Here is a 25,721-nt window from a genome sequence, read left to right as displayed (position 1 = left end):
AGAAAGGAGTAGAAAGCATCAACAAAGGAAATTTGGAAATAATTGTGCTTTATACAAAAAATCATAACCACCATAAAAAGGGTGGGCCTCATGGACTCTTGCCAATATGAAAGAAATGAATTTATCAGGTAAGTTCTTACATAAATTATGTTTTCTTTCATGTAATTGGCAAGAGTCCATGAGCTAGTGACATATGGGATATCAATACCCAAGATGTGGAGTCTTCCACTCAAGAGTCACTAGAGAGGGAGGGAATAAAATAAAAACAGCCATATTCCGCTGAAAAAATAATCCACAACCCAAAAAATAAGTTATTTTCACTTTTGAAAGACAAAAACTTAAATCAAAAAGCAGAAGAATCAAACTGAAACAGCTGCCTGAAGAACTTTTCTACCAAAAACTGCTTCCGAAGAAGCAAATACATCAAAATGGTAGAATTTAGTAAATGTATGCAAAGAGGACCAAGTTGCTGCTTTGCAAATCTGATCAACTGAAGCTTCATTCTTAAAAGCCCACGAAGTGGAGACTGATCTAGTAGAATGAGCTGTAATTTTCTGAGGCGGGGTTTGACCCGACTCCAAATAAGCTTGATGAATCAAAAGTTTCAACCAAGAAGCCAAGGAAATAGCAGAAGCTTTCTGATCTTTCCTAGGACCAGAAAATAAAACAAATAAACTGGAAGTCTTCCTGAAATTTTTAGTAGCTTCCACATATTTCAAAGCTCTTACCACATCCAAAGAATGTAAGGATCTCTCCAAAGAATTCTTAGGATTAGGACACAAGGAAGGGACAACAATTTCTCTACTAATGTTGTTAGAATTCACAACCTTAGGTAAAAATTGAAAAGAAGTCCGCAAAACTGCCTTATCCTGATGAAAAATCAGAAAAGGAGACTCACAAGAAAGAGCAGATAGCTCAGAAACTCTTCTAGCAGAAGAAATAGCCAAAAGGAACAATACTTTCCAGGAAAGTAGTTTAATGTTCAAAGAATGCATAGGCTCAAATGGAGGAGCCTGTAAAGCCTTCAGAACCAAATTAAGACTCCAAGCAGGAGAAATTGATTTAATGACAGGCTTAATACAAACTAAATAGATAGTAGTAGTAGATGGCGCTGGTCTATTGAGTGATTTTCTCTAGTAAGTAAAGAGAAAAAAGGCTTGATGCATATATTGAAGCCAATTAATATGGGTGCAGTATACTCACTCCATAAGATGAATCTTTACAGCTGAAATACAAACACAAACTAAAGCCTGTACAAAACAGTGAATATCAGGAAGAATAGCAATCTTTCTGTGAAATAAAAAAGAAAGAGCGGAGATTTGTCCTTTCAAGGAACTTGCAGACAAACTCTTATCCAAACCATCCTGAAGAAACTGTAAAATTCTAGGAATTCTAAAAGAATGCCAGGAGAATTTATGAGAAGAACACCATGAAATGTAAGTCTTCCAAACTCTATAATAAATCTTTCTAGAAACAGATTTACGAGCTTGTAACATAGTATTAATCACTGAGTCAGAGAAACCTCTATGACTTAGAATTAAGCGTTCAATTTCCATACCTTCAAATTTAATGATTTGAGATCCTGATGGAAAAACGGACCTTGAGATAGTAGGTCCGGCCGTAACGGAAGTGGCCAAGGCGGGTAACTGGACATCCGAACCAGATCCGCATACCAAAACCTGTGTGGCCATGCTGGAGCCACCAGCAACACAAAAGACTGTTCCATGATGATTTTGGAGATCACTCTTGGAAGGAGAACTAGAGGCGGGAAGATGTAAGCAGGTTGATAACACCAAGGAAGTGTCAGCGCATCCACTGCTTCCGCCTGGACAGGTATCTGGGAAGTTTCTTGTTTAGATGAGAGGCCATGAGATCTATCTCTGGAAGCCCCCATATCTGAACAATCTGAGAAAACACATCTGGATGGAGAGACCACTCCGCTGGATGTAAAGTCTGGCGGCTGAGATAATCCGCCTCCCAATTGTCTACGCCTGGGATATGCACCGCAGAGATTAGACAGGAGCTGGATTCCGCCCAGGCAAGTATCCGAGATACTTCTTTCATAGCTTGGGGACTGTGAGTCCCACCCTGATGATTGACATAAGCCACAGTTGTGATATTGTCTGTCTGAAAACAAATGAACGGTTCTCTCTTTAGTAGAGGCCAGAACTGAAGAGCCCTGAGAATTGCACGGAGTTCTAAAATATTTATTGGTAATCTCGCCTCTTGAGATTTCCAAACCCCTTGTGCTGTCAGAGATCCCCAAACAGCTCCCCAACCTGAAAGACTCGCATCTGTTGTGATTACAGTCCAGGTTGGGCGAACAAAAGAAGCCCCTTGAACCAAACGATGGTGATCTATCCACCATGTCAGAGAGTGTCGTACATTGGGATTCAAGGATATTAATTGTGATATCTTTGTATAATCCCTGCACCATTGATTAAGCATACAAAGCTGTAGAGGTCTCATGTGAAAACGAGCAAAGGGGATTGCGTCCGATGCTGCAGTCATGAGACCTAAAACTTCCATGCACATAGCCACTGAAGGGAATGACTGAGACTGAAGGTGCCGGCAGGCTGCAACCAATTTTAAACGTCTCTTGTCTGTTAGAGACAGAGTCATGGACACTGAATCTATCTGGAAGCCTAAAAAGGTGACCCTTGTTTGAGGAATCAAGAAACTTTTTGGTAAATTGATCCTCCAACCATGTTTCCGAAGAAACAACACTAGTTGATTCGTGTGAGATTCTGCAGTATGTAAAGACTGAGCTAGTACCAAGATATCGTCCAAATAAGGAAACACCGCAATACCCTGTTCTCTGATTACAGATAGTAGGGCACCCAGAACCTTTGAAAAGATTCTTGGAGCTGTTGCTAGGCCAAATGGAAGAGCAACAAATTGGTAGTGCTTGTCTAGAAAAGAGAATCTCAGAAACTGAAAGTGTTCTGGATGAATCGGAATATGAAGGTATGCATCCTGCAAGTCTATTGTGGACATATAATGTCCTTGCTGAACAAAAGGCTGAACAAAAGGCAGAATAGTCCTTATAGTCACCATCTTGAGTTGGTACTCTTACATAACGATTCAAAATTTTCAGATCCAGAACTGGTCTGAACAAATTTTCTTTCTTTGGTACAATGAATAGGTTTGAATAAAACCCCAAACCTTGTTCCTGAAGAGGAACTGGCATGATTACCCCTGAAGACTCCAGGTCTGAAACACACTTCAGAAAAGCCTGAGCTTTTACTGGATTTACAGGGATGCGCGAGAGAAAAAATCTTCTCACAGGAGGTCTTACTTTGAATCCTATTCGATACCCTTGAGAGACAATGCTCTGAATCCAATGATTTTGGACAGATTTTATCCAACAATCCTTGAAAAACCTTAATCTGCCCCCTACCAGCTGAGCTGGAATGAGGGCCGCACCTTCATGCGGACTTAGGGGCAGACTTTGGTTTCCTAAATGGCTTGGATTTATTCCAATTTGAGGAAGGCTTCCAACTGGAAGCAGATTCCTTGGGAGGAGGATTGAGTTTTTTGTTGTTTTTTTTTTTGTTTTTTTTTATAATATTTTTATTGAGGTTTACCAAGTGGTACATAGTTAGCAGGTTATAACACAAATAAGTATACTTCAATACACATACAAGACAAGAAAGTTTTGTGAAATACAATGATGGGGCATGATTATTATAACACTAAGTATCATAGCACCATTTCTCACAGCCTTCCCGCTAATAGAAGGGTCACTTTTGAACCCTATTAACCTTTAAATTTGTTATAAGAAGAAGGCATTGGGAAAATAGGGGACCGCTCTTGGGTCCCAATGAGTGGTAGGAACCTCTTTTATATTTATACAGTTGATGCTATCAAAACAAATTGCATATATAACACTAATAGTTTAAAATAATACGAGTAACTATTGTCACAACAAATACTGATATTTTGTCTTATCAGGGAGACATGCAGTTCTGCTATTCAGACAGAGAATGAAGCTCTATAACAAACTGGAGCATTAACATGTAGATATAGTCGTGCAGGGGGATATGAAGAGGGACAAAAAGGGAACCTTTAAGAATGTTAACTAACTACTAGGCTTAGTATGAGATAGCTGGCACCAGTCTCTGAGCTTACATTTGCATAATGATGAATAGACACGTTAATATAGCATGCATAAGCACTCTTGCAAACTCCAGCTATTATTAGGGAGTATAGTAGGAGGGACTACCGTCATGTAAGGAGCTAAAGTGATACGGATCCCAGCTATTTAATAAGGTTAAACCCAGAGTAGGCAGCCCACTAACTTCAGATTATCTATATATATCTCTGACATGGGGCAAAGCGTGTGGCCCCGGCTACCGCACCTGCTGTTAAACTATGGGGAACCCAGTGAAATACAGTTTGATCGCGAGAGGAGGACTTGCATAAGTATAAACCCATCTCAAGTAGTAAATTATGCAAAACATGAATCAACTAGTACTATTGCGCAGCGCTCATGAGTAAAACCGTACCCAACAAGTCTTAAATAGTTAAATACACATAATGCACCCTCTCAATTTGACAATTAGGGTAACAACAAAAATGTAATGTATGCACACATTGACAGTCCTCTGAGGTTTTAGGTCCCGTACATAAATTATAGACTTAGGGCATCAGACTGCAAAGTCATCGCCAAAGGATTCCTCACCCCAAACCCAAGTTACATATCTGGAATATATATGGATACTCAATGTTTCAGACTCGTAGATCGTCATAAAGAGTTCCAGAAGATATGTGTATGCGTCTCTAAAAGTTCCAGCAAATGTCTATTAGAGCCGATTAAGGTCAGCTCTGTGCAGCATGGTTTAGTATCCTACCCCGCATCAGCGCTCCAGAATCATCAGCCCACTCCGGTCACACTAACCTCTTGTTGAAGGGCTGTTGTAAGTGCCGGCTTTAGCAAAGCACTCAATACTGGTTCCGCTGTCGGTCCTCCTTCAGAGACTGTCTCACTTAGTGAACCTGATCTATATAGAGGCCTTGAGGGGATCGGCAGCTCCAGAATCCGGCACAGTTCCAGCTCTAGCTCGTCAAAGTGACTCTTTAGGAGAGATTGCTGCAGGCTGTCTGGTAGCCCCCAGGGTCAAAGGGCCGGCAGTAGCAAGGTACGTCCCCACTGATTATGGGTTGACAGAAAGCACCCCGGGCTGGTAGTCGGTCCCTCAAGCTTACTTTTTCCACCGGAGGACAAATATGTGTGACCGTGAACCCCATCTTTGTGGCCCCAGACTCCACAGATGCGCTCTTCTTACGATAGGCAGGTTTCATCCCAAGTTTAATCAGATCCCCCACTGTCACCCTCCTCTCGCTTGCAACTTTGAGGTGAGATATTTCTGGGCCAGTGCTGCAGTTATCACGCACAAAAGAAACACCGCTCTTCATAGAGCTCTGGTTGCGGTGAGTACGGTCAGCATAATTAAATGGTGCTCTCGTCATTCCAACCTTTGAGGGAGTGGTTGAGCATTCTGTTTGCTCCGGCAGTGCATACTTCGTCAATCAAAGCATTTTCCTTTCCGGTCACTACTATGCTCTCTACAGTGCCCAGGGTCACCGCTCCGCTGTCCGAGGGAGCTGTGTCTGGTTTCTGGCATACAGGAGTGTCATTCCAGGCACTATGTATACTCCTAGTCAGGCTCAGAAAGTGTTCTTGTAATATGCGTTGCATGTCCTGTGCTGTAATGGCGTTTTTAGATGCACCCATATTACCAAGTAATTGCAGAAACAGTTTTCAGTATTAGCAGTAATTAGTACTGCACGTAACCCCAGTCACCTAGGGGGGGGAATATGCGATGGCCCCGGCTCCACGAACTGCCTGACACCATATAAATGCAGCAGCCGCGTGGCCTAACTGCAGAACACAAGCAGAGATGTGAATCCTAAGAGTTTCCCCCAGAATTATCAATTTCTTGAATCCTATAGTAGTCTGCTGGTCTTTGGTCACAAAATGAAATATTTTCTCTATGAAAAACAATAAAATATTGCTTATAACTCTGTGATAGACCAGGAGCTCCCACAAGACACGTCCTGCTGCTGCAGCTGTAGGCTCCGCCCCCCGAGGATTGAGTTTTTGTTCCTTATTCTGAAGAAAGGAACGAAAACGGTGAGAAGCCTTAGATTTACCCTTAGGTTTTTTTATCCTGAGGCAAAAAAACTCCTTTTCCTCCAGTGATAGTTGAAATAATAGAATCCAACTGAGAACCAAATAAATTATTACCTTGGAAAGAAAGAGATAGTAATCTAGATTTAGATGTCATATCAGCATTCCAAGATTTAAGCAACAAAGCTCTTCTAGCTAATACAGCTAAAGACATGGATCTAACATCAATTTTGATATCATCAAAAATTGCATCACAAATAAAGTGATTAGCATGTTGCAGTAAGCGAACAATGCTAGATATGTCAGAATCCAATTCATGTTGCGCTAAATTTTCCAACCAGAAAGTTGATGCAGCCGCAACATCACCCAAAGAAATAGCAGGTCTGAGAAGATGACCTGAATATAAATAGGCCTTCCTTAGATAAGATTCAAGTTTCCTATCTAAAGGATCCCTAAAGGAAGTGCTATCTTCCATAGGAATAGTGGTACGTTTAGCAAGAGTAGAAATAGCCCCATCAACTTTGGGGACCTTTTCCCAAAACTCTATAGATTTTGCTGGTAAAGGATACAATCTCTTAAACCTTGAAGAAGGAGCAAAGGAAGTACCTGGCTTATTCCATTCCCTAGAAATCATATCAGAAATAGCCTCAGGAATGGGCAAAACACCTGGGGAAACCACAGGAGGTTTAAAAACAGCATTTAAACGTTTATTAGACTGAACGTCAATAGGACTGGTTACCTCAATATCAAAAGTAATTAACACTTCTTTTAATAAAGAACGCATATACTCTATTTTAAATAAATAAGTAGATTTGTCAGTGTCAATATCTGAGGAAGGATCTTCTGTTTCAGATAGATCCTCATCAGAAGAGGATGAATTATTATGTTGTTGGTCATTTGAAATTTCATCAGCTAAATGAGAAGTTTTAAAAGACCTTTTACGTTTATTAGAAGGTGGAAATGCAGACAAAGCCTTCATAATAGAATCCGAAACAAATTCTTTAAAATTTACAGGTATATCATGCACATTAGAAGTTGAAGGAACTGCAACTGGCAATGTACTATTACTGATAGAAACACTATCTGCATGTAAAAGTTTATCATGACAACTATTACAAATTACAATCAGTGGAATAATTTCTACAATTTTACAACAAATGCACTTAGCTTTGGTAGAGCCGATGTCAGGCAGCAATGTTCCAGCAGAAACTTCAGAGGCAGGATCAGATTGGGACATCTTGCTCAATGTAAGAGAAAAGACAACATATAAAGCAAAATTATCTATTTCCTTAAATGACAGTTTCAGGAATGGGAAAAAATGCAAAAGCATAGGCCTCTTGATAGAAAAGAAAGCAGGAGGCAAACAACAATGGGGTATTGAAATAATGAAGAAAAATTGGCGCCAAGTATGACGCACAACGTAACGTAAACTTTTTTGGCGCCAAAAATGACCGGAAATGAAACACTTGCGTCACGTATGACGCCGGAAATGACGAAGTTTCGTCAAAAACGTATTTTTCTGCGCCAAAAAAGTTTGCGCCAAAAATGACGCAATAAAGTCTAACATTTGACGCACCCGCAGGCCTAATACCCGCAAATGCAAAAAGTAGTCAAATTGAAAAAGACTAAACCCCAGGTAAGAAATAAATTTCCTAAAGTGTTTATATTCCCAAATATGAAACTGACAGTCTGCAGAAGGAAATACATGAACCGGACTCATGGCAAATATAAGTACAATACATATATTTAGAACTTTATATAATTGCATAAAGTGCCAAACCATAGCTGAGAGTGTCTTAAGTAAATGAAAACATACTTACCAAAAGACACCCATCCACATATAGCAGATAGCCAAACCAGTACTAAAACAGTTCTTAGTAGAGGTAATGGTAAATTTGAGAGTATATCGTCGATCTGAAAAGGGAGGTAGGAGATGAATCTCTACGACCGATAACAGAGAACCCATGAAAAAGACCCCCGTTAGAGAAATCATCGTATTCAATAGGCGATACTCCCTTCACGTCCCTTTGACATTCGCTGTACTCTGAGAGGAATCGGGCTTCAACAATGCTGAGAAGCGCATATCAACGTAGAAATCTTAGCACAAACTTACTTCACCACCTCCATAGGAGGCAAAGTTTGTAAAACTGAATTGTGGGTGTGGTGAGGGGTGTATTTATAGGCATTTTGAGGTTTGGGAAACTTTGCCCCTCCTGGTAGGATTGTATATCCCATATGTCACTAGCTCATGGACTCTTGCCAATTACATGAAAGAAAACAATTTAAAGCTATACAAGGTTGGAGTCTTATGGAGCTGGGTAGAGAGTTCCAGAGGACAGAAGCAGCGCGTGAGAAATATTGGAGGTGGGAGAGGGATGTAGAGATAATTGTAGTAGAGAGACATAGGTCAGATGTTGATCGAACAGGATAGGTCAGGGATTATGTCGAGATGAGAGAGGAAATATGGTTGGGAGTGATGCTGTTGAGTGCTGAGTCCCAGCATACTTTGAATTGTATTCTGGAGTGTATGGGAGATCGGCGGCTTATGTTGACGAGTCTAGCTGAAGCATAATAGATTGGAGGGGGACAGGCGGTGTTTGGGAAAGTCATTTAGATGTGGATTGCAGTAGTCAATACATGACATAATGAGGGAATTATTTTTTTAGTAGTTTCTCGAGTAAGAAAAGGTAGAAATTCTGTAAATGTTTCGTAGGTGTCAACAGCAGAATTTGGCGAGCACTTGTATATGTGGAGTGAATGTAATTTTAAGCTATTAATGCAATTCAGATGTTACCTGCCACCATTTATTTTATTTATTTTCAAATAGGTACCTCTAAGTAGTCATATCTTACTGTTATCACTGATGCTTTGACACATTACACAGGTGCTACTTAATGTACCTGGTTAAGATAGTGAATTGATATGTGCTATGCTCTACATTTTTAGCCTCTCTTTTCTTCTTTAGGGGAAGTCTGACAGTGGTGTAGGCTCCAGAATACATATATTTAATGTACAAGCTGATGCTGTGATGCTTTTGATACCCTTTACTTTCAATCTGATTTTATATTACCCAGGTAGCCCTCAGTTTACGCCGGGGTTAGGTTCCAGAAGGAATGGTTGTAAATCGAAACCATGGTAAATTGAAACCCAGTTTATAATGTAAGTCAATGGGAAGTGAGGGAGATAGGTTCCAGGCTCCTCTCAAAATTGTCATAAGTAATACTTAATACATTATTTTTAAAGCTTTGAAATGAAGACTTTAAATGCTAGACAGCATTATAAACCTAAGAAAATAATCACACAACACAAAATATATAATTAAACTAAGTTAAATGAACAAAAACCATTTGCTAAACAGCATTATAAACCTAATAAAATAATCACACAACACAGACTTCACTTGCATTTTTCTGCAAACAGTTCTTTCTATGCATTCCAATCTGGACTGAGTTATAGACAGGAAGATCTTGTTCCTTTGAAATCTGCTCGATAGCTCAGGTCTGGTTAAACTGATTAATTTCAGCTTGCTTGGCTTTGCTGCAACACAAGCGGACAGCTCCACCTAATGGCTATTTTAATAAATGCACTGCTTCTCAATGCTTTTCAATAGCAGCACATGACTGGAAAAAAAGGTTGTTATTCTGAAACGGTGTAAATTGAACCGTTGTAAAACAAGGACCACCTGTACATAGCTTGTAACTTGAGTGCTTATTTATTACACGTAATTTTGAGGTGCGATAGTCAAATTAAAGTTATCTGACATTTACAGATGAAGAGGCCTGTCTTTTTGCTGTAAGGTTTCCTTCTCTATTCTTTCACATGTAAGTGTGAGGTCCAACAGTGGCTTCATTTATTCTTTGAAGGAAGTTATATTATAAGTGGTCATTGTTATTAGAAATATTAATGTTATGTTATGGATATAAACCTCCTATGCTTTTGAAATATAAAAGAAAAAAAGGAAATACAGAAACAAATCCCAAAATCTGGAATTCATAATGCAAAATTATACAGAAATAAAGACTTTTTCATTACTATTTTTGTAACTATAGGAAACGATATATATTTTACAATAATACCATCAGATATACATATAGAAATATTGATGAATAAATAGAACATATTCTGCTACGTGAAGAACATTCAGCTAGATTACGAGTTTTGCGGTACAGCTATACCACTGAAAAATTGGCCGCTGCGCGTGGAATGGATGGGAATGCACATTACGAGTCCCGGCGTTATAGCTATACCACAAGCAACTTAGCATGTAACGCAACGTCCATTCCGCACTCAAAAAAAATTACATTTGAGTATGGGATTTTCATAGCGCCTATATTACAGGTTGTGCGGTCCAGCGAAAATGCTTGTGTTGCAGCCCATACCGCCACCTGAGGCCAGTAGTTATGGATTTTGTGTAACAAAAATGTTTCACAAAACTCATAACTAAAATGTAACAAAGTACACTAAACATCCATAAACGACCTATTAACCCCTTAACCGCCGCCCTCCTGCATTGCAAATACTATATTAAACCGACATTGCGACTATTAAATAAAACTATTAACTCCTAATCTGCCGCTCCCCGACATCGCTGACACCTAAATAAACGTATTAACACCTAAACCGCCAGCCTGCCACATCGCTAACACTATAATAAAGTATTAACCCCTAAACCCCTATCTCCCACATCGTAACTACTAAACTAAACCTATTAACCCCTAAACCGCCGGCCCCCCACATCGCAAAACACTAAATTAAACTATTAACCCCTAAACCCAACACCTCCTAACTTTAAATTAAAATTACAATATAACTATCTTTAAAAAAGGGGCATTTGTATGGGCATTACCCTTAAAAGGGACATAATACTCATATGCTAAATCACTTGAAACTGATGCAGTATAACTGTAAAAAGCTGACAGGAAAATATCACCTGAGCATCTCTATGTAAAAAAGGAAGATATTTTACCTCACAATCTCCTCAGCTCAGCAGAGTAAGTTCTGTGTAAAAAGTTATACTTCACCTGCTCCCAGCTGCAGGTAAAAATTAAAAAAAATGAAGAAATGAGCAGCAGCCAATCAGCATCAGCAGTGCTGAGGTCATGAACTCTTACTGTGATCTCATGAGATTTGACTTACCTCTCATGAGATTTCATAGTAAGCTTCCTTTACCTGATTGGTAAAATAATATGAGAGTGCATGAGGCTCATCCTTTCAGCTGTCCCAGGACAGACATACTAATATGCTGCTTAGAAATCCTTTACAATGGGATGTGGCTACTGAGGAACTTTTGAGGTAAAATATCTTTCTTTTTTACAAAGAGATGCTCAGGTGATATTTTCTAGTCAGCTTTTTACAGCTATACTGCATCACTTTCAAGTGTTTAAACATTTGGGTATTATGGCCCTTTAAAAGGGCATTCAGCTCTTTTACTGCCCTTAAAAAGGCATTCAGATCTTTTACAAGTGCCCATTCCTAATCTAAAAAAAATAAAAAATAAACACTAACCCCATAAAATCTACTCACGGTTCATGAAGTCCGGACATCCATATTCATCCAGGCGGCCACACCTTCATCCATCTCGGGGACGTCTTCTATCTTTATCCCGGCGGCGCGGAGCTATCCTGGAGGGCGATGACATCATACGATCACCACCGTACACTGAAGTTGAATGCAAGGTACCCGTTTAAAAAATGGCGTACCTTGCGTTCCTATTGGCTGATTTGATTCTTTAAATTCAAATCAGCCAATAGGACGAGAGCTTCTGAAATCCTATTGGCTGCTCAAATCAGCCAATAGGATTCCAGTAGCTCTCATCCTATTGGCAGTTTTGAAACAGCCAATCGGATTTAAGAAGCTCTCATCCTATTGGCCGATTTGAATTTGAAGAATCAAATCAGCCAATAGGAATGCAAGGTACACCATTTTGAAATGGGTACCTTGTCCACATCCATCTGTGAATACTTCATTATTTAAGAGGACTACCAGAGACAAAATCAAGTCCAGGGTATGAAAAGCAGCCACTGACTTTCTGCAGTTAATAAACAGTTTGTTACCCGATTCAGGTTTTCGGAGGGTTAATAGGATACTGTGAGAGTCCGATTCAGAGTGTGTGAGTTTCCAGTTCTCGTATATAAGAAGGGCTGAGGTTTTACACTATGACAAATCCAACTACTGTAGATAGAGGCGGCTAGTGAAAAAAGAAAATTTATGCTTACCTGATAAATTTGTTTCTTTTTAGACACGATGAGTCCACGGATTTCATCCTTACTTGTGGGATTACGCCTCCTGGTCAGCAGGAGGAGGCAAAGAGCACCACAGCAAAGCTGTATATATAGCTCCTCCCTTACCTCCCACTCCAGTCATTCGACCAAAGTTAGGAAGAGAGAGGAAAAGCCAAAGTGCAGAGGTGTCTGAAGTTCAACAAAAAATAATAACCTGTCTCATAGAACAGGGCGGGCCGTGGACTCATTGTGTCTAAAAAGAAACAAATTTATCATCAGGTAAGCATAAATTTTCTTTTCTTTTTAAAGACACAATGAGTCCACGGATTTCATCCTTACTTGTTGGATACAATACCAAAGCTATAGTACACGGATGAAAAGGGAGGGACAAGACAGGGAACCTAAATGGAAGGCACCACTGCTTGAAGAACCTTTCTCCCAAAAACAGCCTCAGCCGAGGCAAAAGGTATCAAAATTGTAAAATTTAGAAAAAGTGTGAAGAGAGAACCAAGTTGCAGCCTTGCAAACCTGTTCAACAGAAGCATCATTTTTGAATGCCCATGAGAAAGCAACAGCCCTAGTGGAATGAGCCGTAATTCTTTCAGGAGACTGCTGTCCAGCAGACTCATATGCAAACCGGATGATACCCCTCAGCCAAAAAGAAAGAGGCAGCCGTAGCTTTCTGACCCCTACTTTTCCCTGAAAAAAGACAAACAAAGAATACAATTGACAAAAATCCGTAGTCGCTTGTAAGTAGAACCTTAAAGCATGGACTACGTCCAAATTGTGTAGCAGGCATTCCTTCTAAGAAGAAGGATTAGGACACAAGGAAGGAACAATAATCTTCTGATCAATGTTCTTGTCTGAAACAACTTTAGGAAGAAAACCAAGTTTAGTACGTAAAACCACCTTATCCGAATGAAAAATAAGGTAAGGAGAAATATATTGTAATGCTGAAAGCTCAGACACTCTTCTAGCAGAAGAAATGGCAACAAGAAACAAAACTTTCCAAGGTAACAACCTAATATCTATGGAATGCATAGGTTCAAACGGAACCCCTGGAAGAACTTTATTCAAACTCCAAGGAGGAGCAATCTGTTTAAACACAGGCCTGATTCTAGGCAAAACCTGACAAAAAGATTGAACATCTGGTACATCTGCCAGACGCTTGCACAACAAATGGATGAGGCAGAAATCTGCCCCTTTAGGGAACACGCTGAGAAACCCCTCTCCAATCCTTCTTGGAGAAAAGACAAAATCCTGGGAATCCTAACTCCACTCCATGAGTATCCTATGGATTCACACAAAAAAAGGTATATGCGTCATATCCTATGGCAAATCGTCCTAGTTATAGGCTTACACACCTGAATTAAGGTATCTATGACCGAATCAGAGAACCCCCGCTTGGATAAGATTAAGTGTTCAATCTCCAAGCAGTCAGTTGCAGAGAAACTAGCTTTGGGTAAAGGAAGGGTCCCTGAATGAAAAGGTCCTTCCTCAATGGAAGTTTCCAAGGTGGCAGTGATGACATGACCACCAGATCAGCATACCAAATCCTGCGAGGCCACGCAGGGGCGATGAGGATCACTGATGCCTTCTCCTGTTTGATTTGAGCAATAACTCGGGAGAGAAGAGTAAACGGGGGGAATAGATATGCTAGGCCGAAGGACCAAGTAACTGCCAAGGCATTTATCAGCTCGGCCTGGGGGTCCCTGGACCTGTATCTCGGGAACTTGGCAATCTGACAAGATACCATGAGATCCAACTCCGGCCGACCCCACTTGAGAATCATGTTGGAGAAAATTTCCGAAAGGAGTTCCCACTCTCCCGGAAGAAAAGTCTGCTCAGAAAAAAACGCCTCCCAGTTGTCCACACCTGGGATGTGGATCGCTGACAGATGGCAATAATGGGCCTGATGAATTGGGCCAAAGCCAACTGAGACCAGACCTGAAGGGCATTAAAGATTGCCCTCAGCTCTAGGATGTTGATGGGAAGGAAAGACTCTGTAAATGTATTTCCCTGTAACGGGAATCAAACCTGAGTTGTCAAAGTCTAAAGCTGTTGCTCTAATCATTCTACTAATTCAGAGCACTTTAAAGCACCCCAGACATCCCAAAAGACTGGCGTCCGTTGCCACAATCACCCAGGAAAGTCTGCAAAAGCATGCCCCCTGGGATAAATGAACCAGAGACAACCACCAGAGAAGAGAGTCCCTCGTCTCCTTGTTCTAGTTATTCGAGGAGACAAATCTGTATAATTTCCATTCCACTGCCTGAGCATGCTTAGCTGCAGAGGCCTGATGTGAAACCGAACAAACGGTATGATGTCCATTGCCGCCGCCACCATCAATCCGATTACCTCCATGCACTCAGTCACTGACGGCTGAGGAGTGGACTGAAGGGCTCGACATGTATTCAGAATCTTTGACTTTCTGACCCTTGTCAGAAAAATTCTCAAGGATATAGAGACGATTAGAGTTCCCAAGAAGGGAACCTTTGTCTTCGGAATTAAAGAACTCTTTCTCAGATTTACCTTCCACCCGTGAGTTCTCAGGAAGGAAAGTACAATGTCGGCATGGGACCTTGTTTGTAGACAAGAGGACGCCTGGATTAGAATATTCGTCCAGATGAGACGCCACCGAAATGCCCCGTGGTCTGAAAACCGCCAGCAGAGACCCCAGAACCTTTGTGGAAATTCTGGGTGCCGTGGCCAGATCGAAAGGAAGAGCCACAAACTGAAAATGTTCGTCCAGAAAGGCAAACCTCAGGAACTTGTGATGATCTCTGTGGATAGGAACATATAGATATGCATCCATTAGATCCACTGTCCTAAATTGACCCTCCTGTATCAATGGAAGGATGGTACGACTAAATTCCATCCTAAAAAATGGAACTTTGAGAAACTTGTATAGACTCTTAAGATAGGTCTGGAAGTTCCCTCGTTTTTTTGGGAACTACAAACAAATTTGAATAAAAACCCTGCCCCTGAAGAGGAACAATACAAAGTACTCCCATGGAATAGAGGTCTCTTACCCAATGTAAGAACGCCCCCTTTTTTATTTATTTATTTTTTGTATCTGGTCTGCAGAAAAACTTGAAAGCAAACACCTGTCCACTTTGAATCCCGGAAACACTATTTTCCATTGTCCAGGGATTCTGAACATCTCAAACTCAAGCCTGATCTCCATCAAGCCAGGTTCCAACAAAACCTTCTTATAAAGATTTGTTATTTTTTTACTTGGAGCATACATCTGTCTAACAAGGCTCTAATCATAAGGCTCAGTGAGCTACGACAGAGAAACATGAAACCTACGCTCCCCTGTGATAACCTCAAGGCAAGAATTTGAAAGCCTATATCCTATCCTGGATTTTATACAGGTGAGTTTCTGATGTAATAGTATCAGACAACACATCAAACCAAAATGCTGTCATACCAATGACATTAGCAAACTACACCACTGGTTACCATTGTAAACCCCTGGTGTACATCTCTTTTCTAATTTTCGTCCCTAGGATCTTTGAAAAACCCAACTATCCTCCAAGGGTATAGTAGTTCTCTTATCTTAAGCTGGAAACTACTCCTTCCACCCTAGCGAATGATTGCCCAGCCTCCATGCAGTGAATAGCTGCAGCTGGTTGCAAACTGCAAACATTCCGCTAGCTAACCATCAGGCTACTGCAGCTGGCTGTTTCCATTCTTTACAACTTGCTGGACGCAGCATGAACACTAACACCGGTAACGCCAGAGTCACCCAGGGTAGCTAAAACCTCCTAAAGTAACAAATGGAGGTGAGCAAGCTAAAAACTGAAAGAAAAAACCTCAGGATCAAATTAAATAATGTTCCATCTGAGTATGATAATTCTCTCTCAGGCAATCCCGAAGTATCTTCCGCTTTTAGGTAACAGGGAAGAACCATTCGGAATAGAAACTACTTAATTAAGTTTCAATTCTACATGATTGAAAATAATACCTTTTTCTCGTGGGAAAAACATATAATGTATGAATGCAGAACAACTCCGGGTGGAGTGAGAAAGGAAGCGCAGGTCACTGCATGTGGCCACAAAGTTTAGAGGGACACTATAGTAGGAGAGTGTGGCAGAGATTGATCATTGCCAACAGACTTCTAGACAGCAATACATACATTTTTAATAAAAAATAAAAAAATATTTTACACATACAAAAATGTCCCTGTCTCTTTAAATGTTAAAAGTAACGTTAATTTTTGTGTGCTCAAAATCCATCCTAAATCACAAGGATGAATTAAACCAATCAACATAATTTTTGCAACAAAAGTTAATAAAAAAACGTTACCGTCTCTTTAAATTTTAAAAGGTAACATTTTTTTTATTTTTTTTTAAACAATTATAAATAAATGTTACACCATTAAAAAAAATTGATATGCCATAAAGGACGCAATGTTTTGTGTAGCAACTCCAGATGGAGTTTGTGAGGAACCGCCAGGCACAGCATGTGTGGTTATAAAATCTTTTAAACAGCACCTCAATAAATCTAACACCTAATAAGGCAGATATTTTATTAACCAAGGGTTATGTCCATATGTCACACATAACCACCGGTACTGATCCTTTTCCCTCAGTACACCTTCGCCTGCCACATACTGACTATACAATAGCGCTATCTGAAGCGCAAAAACTCAGTAAAGAAAAACCTCCTATCCTTCCGATACCGGAAGAGATAGAGAGGAAGTGGCAATCACTGAGCGCACACACAAGATTTCCCCCACTCCTTCCGATAGTCGGAAGTGTTTGAAAGGGGACGCTCAAACATTTGGCGCCATGCAAACAAGCTCCACCCTACGTGGGCGTCGTGAGTAAGGAGTAGAATACCGGGACTGTACACAAAAAAAGGCGAGCAAACTGTCTTCAGAGTGACGTAGCGTAGCCTCCGCCCATCATGGGCGTATCAATCTGGAACTCCCGGGCGGCCAATAGAAAAAAATGGAGCCGTTGGAACAGTAAACACACCAGAGCACCAGCCATCGGGGCGCATCAATTAATAAAGATTGAGCCGTCATAGCCATGTAAAAAACATATGAATAACCCCTAACTGGTATAAAAATTCAAACCAAGTTGGATAATAAAATAAGACCTGCGCTCTAGACTGATTATGGCGAAATCCCCATAAAATAATTAGAGCCACTTTGTCTGTTTACTGTCTCTTTGTCACTAGGAAAGTTAGCAGCCTCCCGGTCGGCATATTAATGTCAAAACCACCAGGATTAAAATACCACTGATTCCATCCAGCCCCAGTGTCTGCTCAAGAAGAGACCACAGTCCCATCACAATAAAGAGCCTAATCTTTATCTTAGCCCTTGACATGTGATTGTATGCAGTGTAGTGCTCACTTTCTTCTGAGAGAATGTGTCCCCAGAAATAATAAAGTCAGCACTTACCTTGAATGCTGTGCCATGTGGAATAAGATAAGCCTGAGTTAAATGTGCTTAGGCTATCTGGATTAGGGCAGCAAATATGTATAGGAGGCGCAGTGAGAATTATGTCCCACCAGTTCCTATTGCTTTAAAGCCACCAAATGCTCTACTGTAGAGACTGATCTGGTCTAGACTACACCCTAGCACAAAGTATCACTCTCTGGCACTACTTTAAAAATAATAAACTCTTGATTGAAGAATCTATAACTAACACCTCACTTTACCTCTTCCTATCACTAACACAGGCAAAGAGAATGACTGGAGTTGGAGGGAAGGGAGGAGCTATATATACAGCTCTGCTGTGGTGCTCTTTGCCTCCTCCTGCTGACCAGGAGGCGTAATCCCACAAGGATGAAATCCGTGGACTCATTGTGTCTTTAAAAAGAAAAGCAGCGTTCTGTGCAGGCACTTCAAACAGAACTCCGTCCCCACTCTCCCATAATCTTGCTTCACCTGCAGTGCCCTCTACTAGTAGTAGCTGATTGAGGTTATCAAAGCATTCCCGCATTTTCTGTTCAAGGTCTTCCAATAGACCTTTAATGGTTTGTTCAAAGGCTTGCCGATCCATAATAAGACCAGAAGGCGGTTGTAGAAGTGGATAGCAGACATTCACTGCTTTACCCGGGTGACTGGGGGAGATTTTAGAAGGCTGCCACCTAATTCTTAAATGGCCAGGATTAGGGCTCCAGTTGAGATGATCAGTAAAATAGTGGTGTCTACAGGTGCAGTAGCTTCTCCTAGCTCCAATCCTAGGATTAATTTCTGTTGATGCCACCCCGATTCCCATATAATTGGCGGTTTATTTAGATTGATTCTGGAGCTCTCATTTTTGCATCCAGTATGGACGACGCAACGGACACACCGCCTTATTGTATAACATTTTTGCTGAGAAGAAAGGGCATGTTATTTCTAAAGATACAAAGTCTTGAGAACTGCAAAACCAAGCATCTAAAACTAAAGCATTAAAAACTAGTCATTATGGGGGGGGGGGGCGGAGCCGGCCGAGAAACGGCATGACCGGATAAGTGAGAGCTCCATGAACGCACAATCACAGGGAGCACAGCTAAGGAGGAGACCGGGACACTGTTTTAAACCACCAACCGCCCACACAGCATCCAGGCACAGCGGGGAACTCCCTGGGAAGCCTCAAAGACAAACATACAGATGCACCACGCAACTATGGCCCACCAATCAGTCGGATCAGCGCCGCCATCTTAACGGCCACAATCTGCGGCAATACCTCCTTTCGGCGCCTAGAAAGAGCCTTGAATTGGGGATTGAAGTGCATCACTGCAGCCAGCAACCCACAATTAGACAGCCACATTCAGACAGCTGCAAACTTGCGGCTTGCACATAAAGTAAGTGCCGCACCACAACATAGCAGCCATGACACATGGCAAAATAAGGCAGGCGGCCCTGGAGAGTTCCCACCACAGAGACCCAGGGATTGCTAGTCCATAGGGAACCACAGACACACAGCCAGGACCCATGTATGGAACAGGATATACAGCTCCATAAGGTGGATCCTCATACTTACACAGACCTCCTTGAGGCCATAGTCTACAGCAAGCCACAGAGGGAGAAGAACAATTAATACCCCACAGTGATAGCATAGATACGCCACGTGGCACAGCAGCTAATTACAGAGCAATTATCTCACAATATAAAAGAGGGCTATAAGCATATAATCATCATACCTTGGCTAGTGGCACCACCAGACAAACCTCCCTTTAAACACAACAAACTAACCTCAGCACACAGGAGTAACACAAAAACAGATTAAAAAAAAAATTAAAAAAGCACCATCCCTGACACAGATTGGACCAATTTGAAAACCTGCCAAAATAAATTACTCCGTGAAAGAAATCCACATACTGACCTGAGAGTGTATAACGCAAGTCCTGAAATTTGTACAACACTCATTATCAAAAGGTGGACACCAACCTTCCGTCTAGATGGCCTCTAGACGAAGCTCAAAACTAGATAAGGGTGCAAAAGCAACTCTTACACCTTCTATGAAAATGAACACTTACTTTAAAAGGAGACTAAATAGAAGACAACGCTACACCACACCTCTGAGGATGACGGCCCACTAACAAGAGCTGATCTGCGCTCCCTACCTACCAAAGAAGACTTCACAAAATTTTTGACCCAAGTAGGGCATCTAATCAAGGAAGGCCTATCAGAGGTTAAGAAGGACATACAAGATCTCGGTCAAAGGGTCCACCAACTAGAAGAACAAAACACTACTACAGACTCCATGGCTATACAATTACAACAGCAATCCTCTTATCACACACCTACAATCACAAATCGAGGACCTCAACAACAGAGGCCGCCGACAAAATCTACGAAGAGGAGTTCCTGAGAAAATATTACAAGACCAGATCCCAGAATACCTACAGAAATTATTTGCCTACCTCTTAGACATAGAAGACAACACCCAAATGAAACTGGACAGAGCACACCGAGCTCTGATGCCCAGACCAATAGACACTGCGCCGCCAAGAGATATTCTCAGGTGCCACAACTACAGTGATAAAGAGAAGATAATGATAGCGGCTAGTAAAAAAAGCACCTGTCACCTGGAATGGCGAAATCATCCAGATCTACACTGATTTAAGTGCACTCACCCTAGCAAAAAGAAAAGACGCTTGTTACTTAACTCAGCATCTACGAGACTTGCACATACCATATAGATGGGGTTTCCCTTTCTCAATAAAAGCCACAAAAGATAACAAGGTGGCAGTTTGTCAGGAGCCGGATGACATAGAACAGTTCTGCAATCAACTCAGAATACCACAACCTTGGCTACCTAAGGTAGCCAAAACATCCACCACCCACTTATCTAAGGACCTACCACTACCTAAATCCCAAAAACCCACTTGGACGACGGTCCACAGGAAACGCAGCTTCAGCCACTACTGTACAGCCAACCCCTGTGGCTCCAACATGAAAGACATACCAAGGTCTCTATGAAACCTCTACAAATGTTTCCCAATAACTTTTAAAGGAATGCTCTTTCCCTGGTCCACCTTTAATTGGAACAGTTTTTAGGCTTAGGCCTAATTACAGCATCTTTCCTTATTGATTGTTGCAAATACATAGAATTATTTTCCCCCATTTAATAACATTTCATTCTACTTCATTTCATCTCATCACATCTCATTGTAAGTTAGTGCATTTCATTTCTTTCTTACAATGTTCAGTGAACAAGTAACTTTAGCACTACATTCTTCTCAAATGTTGATGTTTTTTGTTGTTTTTACACTGTTTAAATTCAACTTTGTCTTACTCCATTGTTACAGAATATCAAAAACAAGCTATGATGTACTCCTATTTGTCCTCATCCCTTCTACTTCCCTAACCCTCCACATTGGGGTATTGGTTGTGGAGAGGTACACCTCGAACACCCAAAACCAATTCTCAGGTGAGCCACACTCTGGTGACAAAAAACGACACACACAAACTATACATCAATGGGTAGTCGCACTATAACACTGATACCCCAAAATGCCAAGGGACTCAACTCCCCCACTAAAAGAGCTGTAGTACTAAATTGGTTTGCCAAAACACAATAGTTTTCATTCAAGAAACCCATTTAAAAAATAATCTGGAACCAAAGTGTACATCTACTGAGAGCCACTTTAACTCTTCTAACAACAAAAATGTGGGGTGGGAATTCTATTTGCCAAACATGCACCCTTCCAATGTCTCAATAAGATTACTGACACCAACGGGAGGGTTTTGATCCTTGTAGGAATACTATTTAACAGGCCAGTAACTCTGGCTAACATTTACACTCCCAATTCTAATAAGGCAACATTTTTCAAAAAAACATTAGCACTAATTCAGGAATCTAGAAAAGGTACCTTAATAGTCGGTGGTGATTTAAACGTTACATTAGATCCATCATTGGACTCCTCAACACCAAGATCACATTCTGCCTCCAGACCCCCTAACATATTACTACAAGAATTTAAACAACTAGGTCTCACAGATCCATGGAGATTACAACATTCTAAACAGCGTAATTACACGTTTTACTCGTACCCCTGGGCACAATACTCACGTATAGACTACTTCCTAAAAAAATAGGTCCACATAATTTCAAAGTATGCTGATGACATTTTGTTCACGGTTACATCTCCCGCCGAATCCATACCCAAGATCTTAACAGAAATAGATAGATCTGACACTTTCTCCAACTTCACAATTAATCTACAAAAATCAGAAATACTCAATATCTCTATGCCCGAACTAGAATTCAAATCTCTAAACTCCATTTGTCCCCTTAAACTTCAAAAAGACGCAATAAAATACTTAGGGATCTATTTAACCCCCAACCACACACTACTCTTCAAGACAAATTATAATACCTTATGAAACAATACCATGAAGGACCTTAAACATTGGGGGAGAGACAAACCAATCTCATGGTGGGGACGCATACAGGCCATAAAGATGACAACTCTCCCCAGAATTTTAAACATACTACAGACATTACCAATACACTTACCAAACTGGTATGTTAAGAGACTACAGGAACAAATAAACTATTTTGTTTGGGGTAAGAGTAGACCCAGGATAAATAGAAATAACATATAGATCTACCAGAGATGGAGGCCTTGGACTCCCAAACATACATAACTACTTTAAAGCAGTCACACTTCAAAGAGTGCTCGACTGGCACTGCTCTGAACATTCAAAAGCATGGGTAGCAATTGACTCAAACATACTTAAAGTCCCTCAAGTAGGGGCATTATGCTGGGTCTAAAAGGAACTGAGACCTACCACATGTTACCAATTAGAGATTCACAGGCACCTATTCCACACATGGGACCAAGTAAAACTCACTACCATACACATTACAACGAACAGATCCCCTTTATTTCCCATTCCTGTAAACACAGATTTAACAGGTGGCTTGGACAGCTGTATTGTCAGGGTTTTTTCCCTGCTTTGTTTGCCATGTGCTGCTGGCAGCCATTTTACTCACCTCTTACTGAATCTAGTGCAGAGTGTCTGATGCTGCTCATTTCCTGCACGCCCTCTTATGGCCGGACAGGTGTACATCATCCGTGTGAGACAGGGTGCAGTCTCAGTATTGCAATGTAATCACTTATTATTTAAAGGGCCTCTATTCAGTATGCTTTGCCCTTGCGTTGTCTCAGACCTGTTTGTGAGTTCCTGTGTTCCAGTTCCTGTGTATTACCTGGCTGTCTGATGTCCCTCCTGGTTCCTGATCTCTGGCTTGTTCCCGACTCTGCTGTTCTCCTTGTTCCTGATTCCGGCTCGTCTAACTATTCGCTTTGGCCCCTGACTCGGCTCGTCTACCAGTTCTGGCTTAGACTCCTGGCTTGATGTTTGACTTGTAGACTTTTTATTATTTATAAAGGTGTGATTATTTTTACACTTCTCGTCTCAGTCCGATTCCTGGCACCCTGACAGGTATACAACGATCAAGCGATTGGGACCACACTATCCCCTTAGCAACTTTCCTAGAGAATGGCAAACTAAAGGATAGACATCAGCTTGCTGAGATTTCTAGTGGAAGATTCACAAGCTTGCTCAAATATGCACAATTGTCTCATTTTATAAAAAACTCAACTTACAGCACAGATATCCTCAGACCACTGACACCATTTGAGATCTTCTGCTTCAACAAAAACACAGTAAAAAGCCCAATATCACTATCCCACAGATTAATCCTATCTAAACCACACGATACAACCCCAACGTATATTTCACGATGGCAGGGGGAGTTAAACATACAATTATTGGACAAAGACTGGGACCAGATCTTCAATAACACTTGTAAGTCTTCCACCTCTCCCCAAATATTAGAACTTAATTACAAAATCCTAATGCGCTGGTATCTAACCCTCATGCGGATGAACCTAATATACCCTAACACTTCTGGGGACTGCTGGAGAGAATGCAGAGTTGCGGGTAGTCTCCTTCATATATGGTGGCACTGCAAGGCTATCCACACATACTGGGAAAACATAGAAAGACATCTACAACTAGTTTTAGACAACAACTTTAGACTGACCCCAGAAATAGCTCTTTTAAACGGCTTCCCAAAAATACCCTGTAATATAAAGGTCTCTACTTTTACAGATATGCCTAAACGCGGCCAAATTCTTAATAGCCCGCAACAGGAAATGAATTGAACCACCTACTTACAAAATGTGGAAGGATGATCTCGATGAACTCTTAGTACTAGAAGAATACTGTTACCTTAGACGTAATAAACTAGATTTTTTTTTTAATGTTAAATTCATATGGGAAACCGCACAAGATACCCTTCGCATTAGAGATAACGGCCAAACCAATAACAATCTGACCATTACTGATTTACTCCTTTTGGTTTCACCTATGACAGATTACCAGAGATGAGCAACAAAAACCCTCTACGACCGATGCCTCAGTATCATTCCTCCCTCCCCTCCACCCTCTACCCCCTTCCTTTTCACCCCAAGCAAAAATAATTTGTTGCATTGGATGAGCAGTCATATCATATACTTAGGTGGGATGAGCAATGTCTCATAAACCGGATTCATATCCCTACTTATGAATCACTTTGACAAACAGACCAAGTACATCTACTCATAGAAGCCTTCCCAGAACAATGAGTATACATTTAAGTTTCCATGTTTATGTTTGCATATTATAACATGTTCATAATGTTCATTACATAAATGGATGTCTTATTGCTTTCTGTATCGCCAATATGACCAATAAAGTTTATTTAAAAAACAAACAAACAAAAACTTTATAACTCATAATGAATAACCTTTGGACTCTAATGTAACTATATTTATATAGATTTTTCCTCAAAAATAAATTCTTTAAAAAATTCTGATTGCAAAATTATTTTTATCCACCCTGTCCTCCATATTACCTTTCATGAAAGAGATTCTGAGTCAGCCATTTAAACCCCTGCTTCTTAAATGGGTGCTTGCGATCCTCAGGGGAATGCTTAAAAAAGTTAGGGGGTCACCACAAGATTTAATAATGTACTGTGCACAGCGAAACAGGAGAGCAGAGGGGATCAAAGTAGGCTTATTTGCATATAATCTTTGTATTAATGTCATGAACACCATATCTGTGCATATACATGTATGTCTGTATGTAGGTAAAGGTGTGCATGTGTGAAAAAGTTTGTTGTATGTATGTATGTATGTATGTATGTATGAATGAATGAATGAGAGTGTGTTAACGCATTTTAGTAATTTGGCCAAAAATTTGCCAAGGCCATTTTTTGTGCACACAGTGGTTTGTTTTGAAATATATTATAATAGGTGTGGTATAAAATCTCCAGTATAAAAAGGAGTTCTAGTTGGAAAAAAAATGTTTAATTCTGATCTAAGCAACCCGAATATTGTTCAGTTTAACATACCTCCAATTTTATCTTCTCTAGCTCTGCCTGAAGTAATTCAATTTCTCTCTTTAGATTTTCAATTTGGAAATCCCTAAAAATAAAGTGCAGTTATAAGAAACGCTGTCACTTAATTGTATGTTTGAATATTTCACTGTGCATTTATATATATATATATATATATATATATATATATATATATTTATTTTTTTATTTTTTTACCTATCATCTTTTACAAATCCATTAGGAGGTTCCAAGTTTTGTTGAAACAGTTCTTCAACAACCTGGTAAGAAAGACAAAAAGGTAAATACATTTGAGATAAACTATATAAAAAATGTAAACAAAAATACTTTGTAATTATTGTATTTATTATAAAGGATCTATATCCAATTTCAAAATCCCTTCCTTCTAAGTGGGAGTTTTTCTCAAAAAGAATATCAAGAATATATAAATCATAATGGCATTTTACCAGGTACAAACTAATCATATTTAAACAGCTAGTTTTTAATAAGATTTTTTGAATCCCTAAAAAT

The 25,721-nt window shown here is 40.4% G+C and overlaps 1 protein-coding gene across 2 annotated transcripts in view; it reads right to left on the bottom strand.

Annotated features, from left to right (window-relative positions):
• HIP1R (huntingtin interacting protein 1 related) overlaps nucleotides 1-25,721 on the bottom strand; it is a 533,463-nt gene that overhangs the window by 259,304 nt on the left and 248,438 nt on the right. For both annotated transcript variants that reach the window (XM_053701777.1, XM_053701776.1), the window contains 2 exons: nucleotides 25,410-25,471; nucleotides 25,209-25,281 (listed from right to left, as the gene is read on the bottom strand). In XM_053701777.1, the coding sequence (XP_053557752.1) occupies nucleotides 25,209-25,281; nucleotides 25,410-25,471 (135 nt within the window). The remainder of the gene's footprint in view (nucleotides 1-25,208; nucleotides 25,282-25,409; nucleotides 25,472-25,721) is intronic.

Source organism: Bombina bombina, chromosome 2 (genome assembly GCF_027579735.1).
Source record: "Bombina bombina isolate aBomBom1 chromosome 2, aBomBom1.pri, whole genome shotgun sequence".
Classification (NCBI taxonomy): Eukaryota; Metazoa; Chordata; class Amphibia; order Anura; family Bombinatoridae; genus Bombina; species Bombina bombina.
This window is presented reverse-complemented; position numbering and strand designations above follow the sequence as displayed.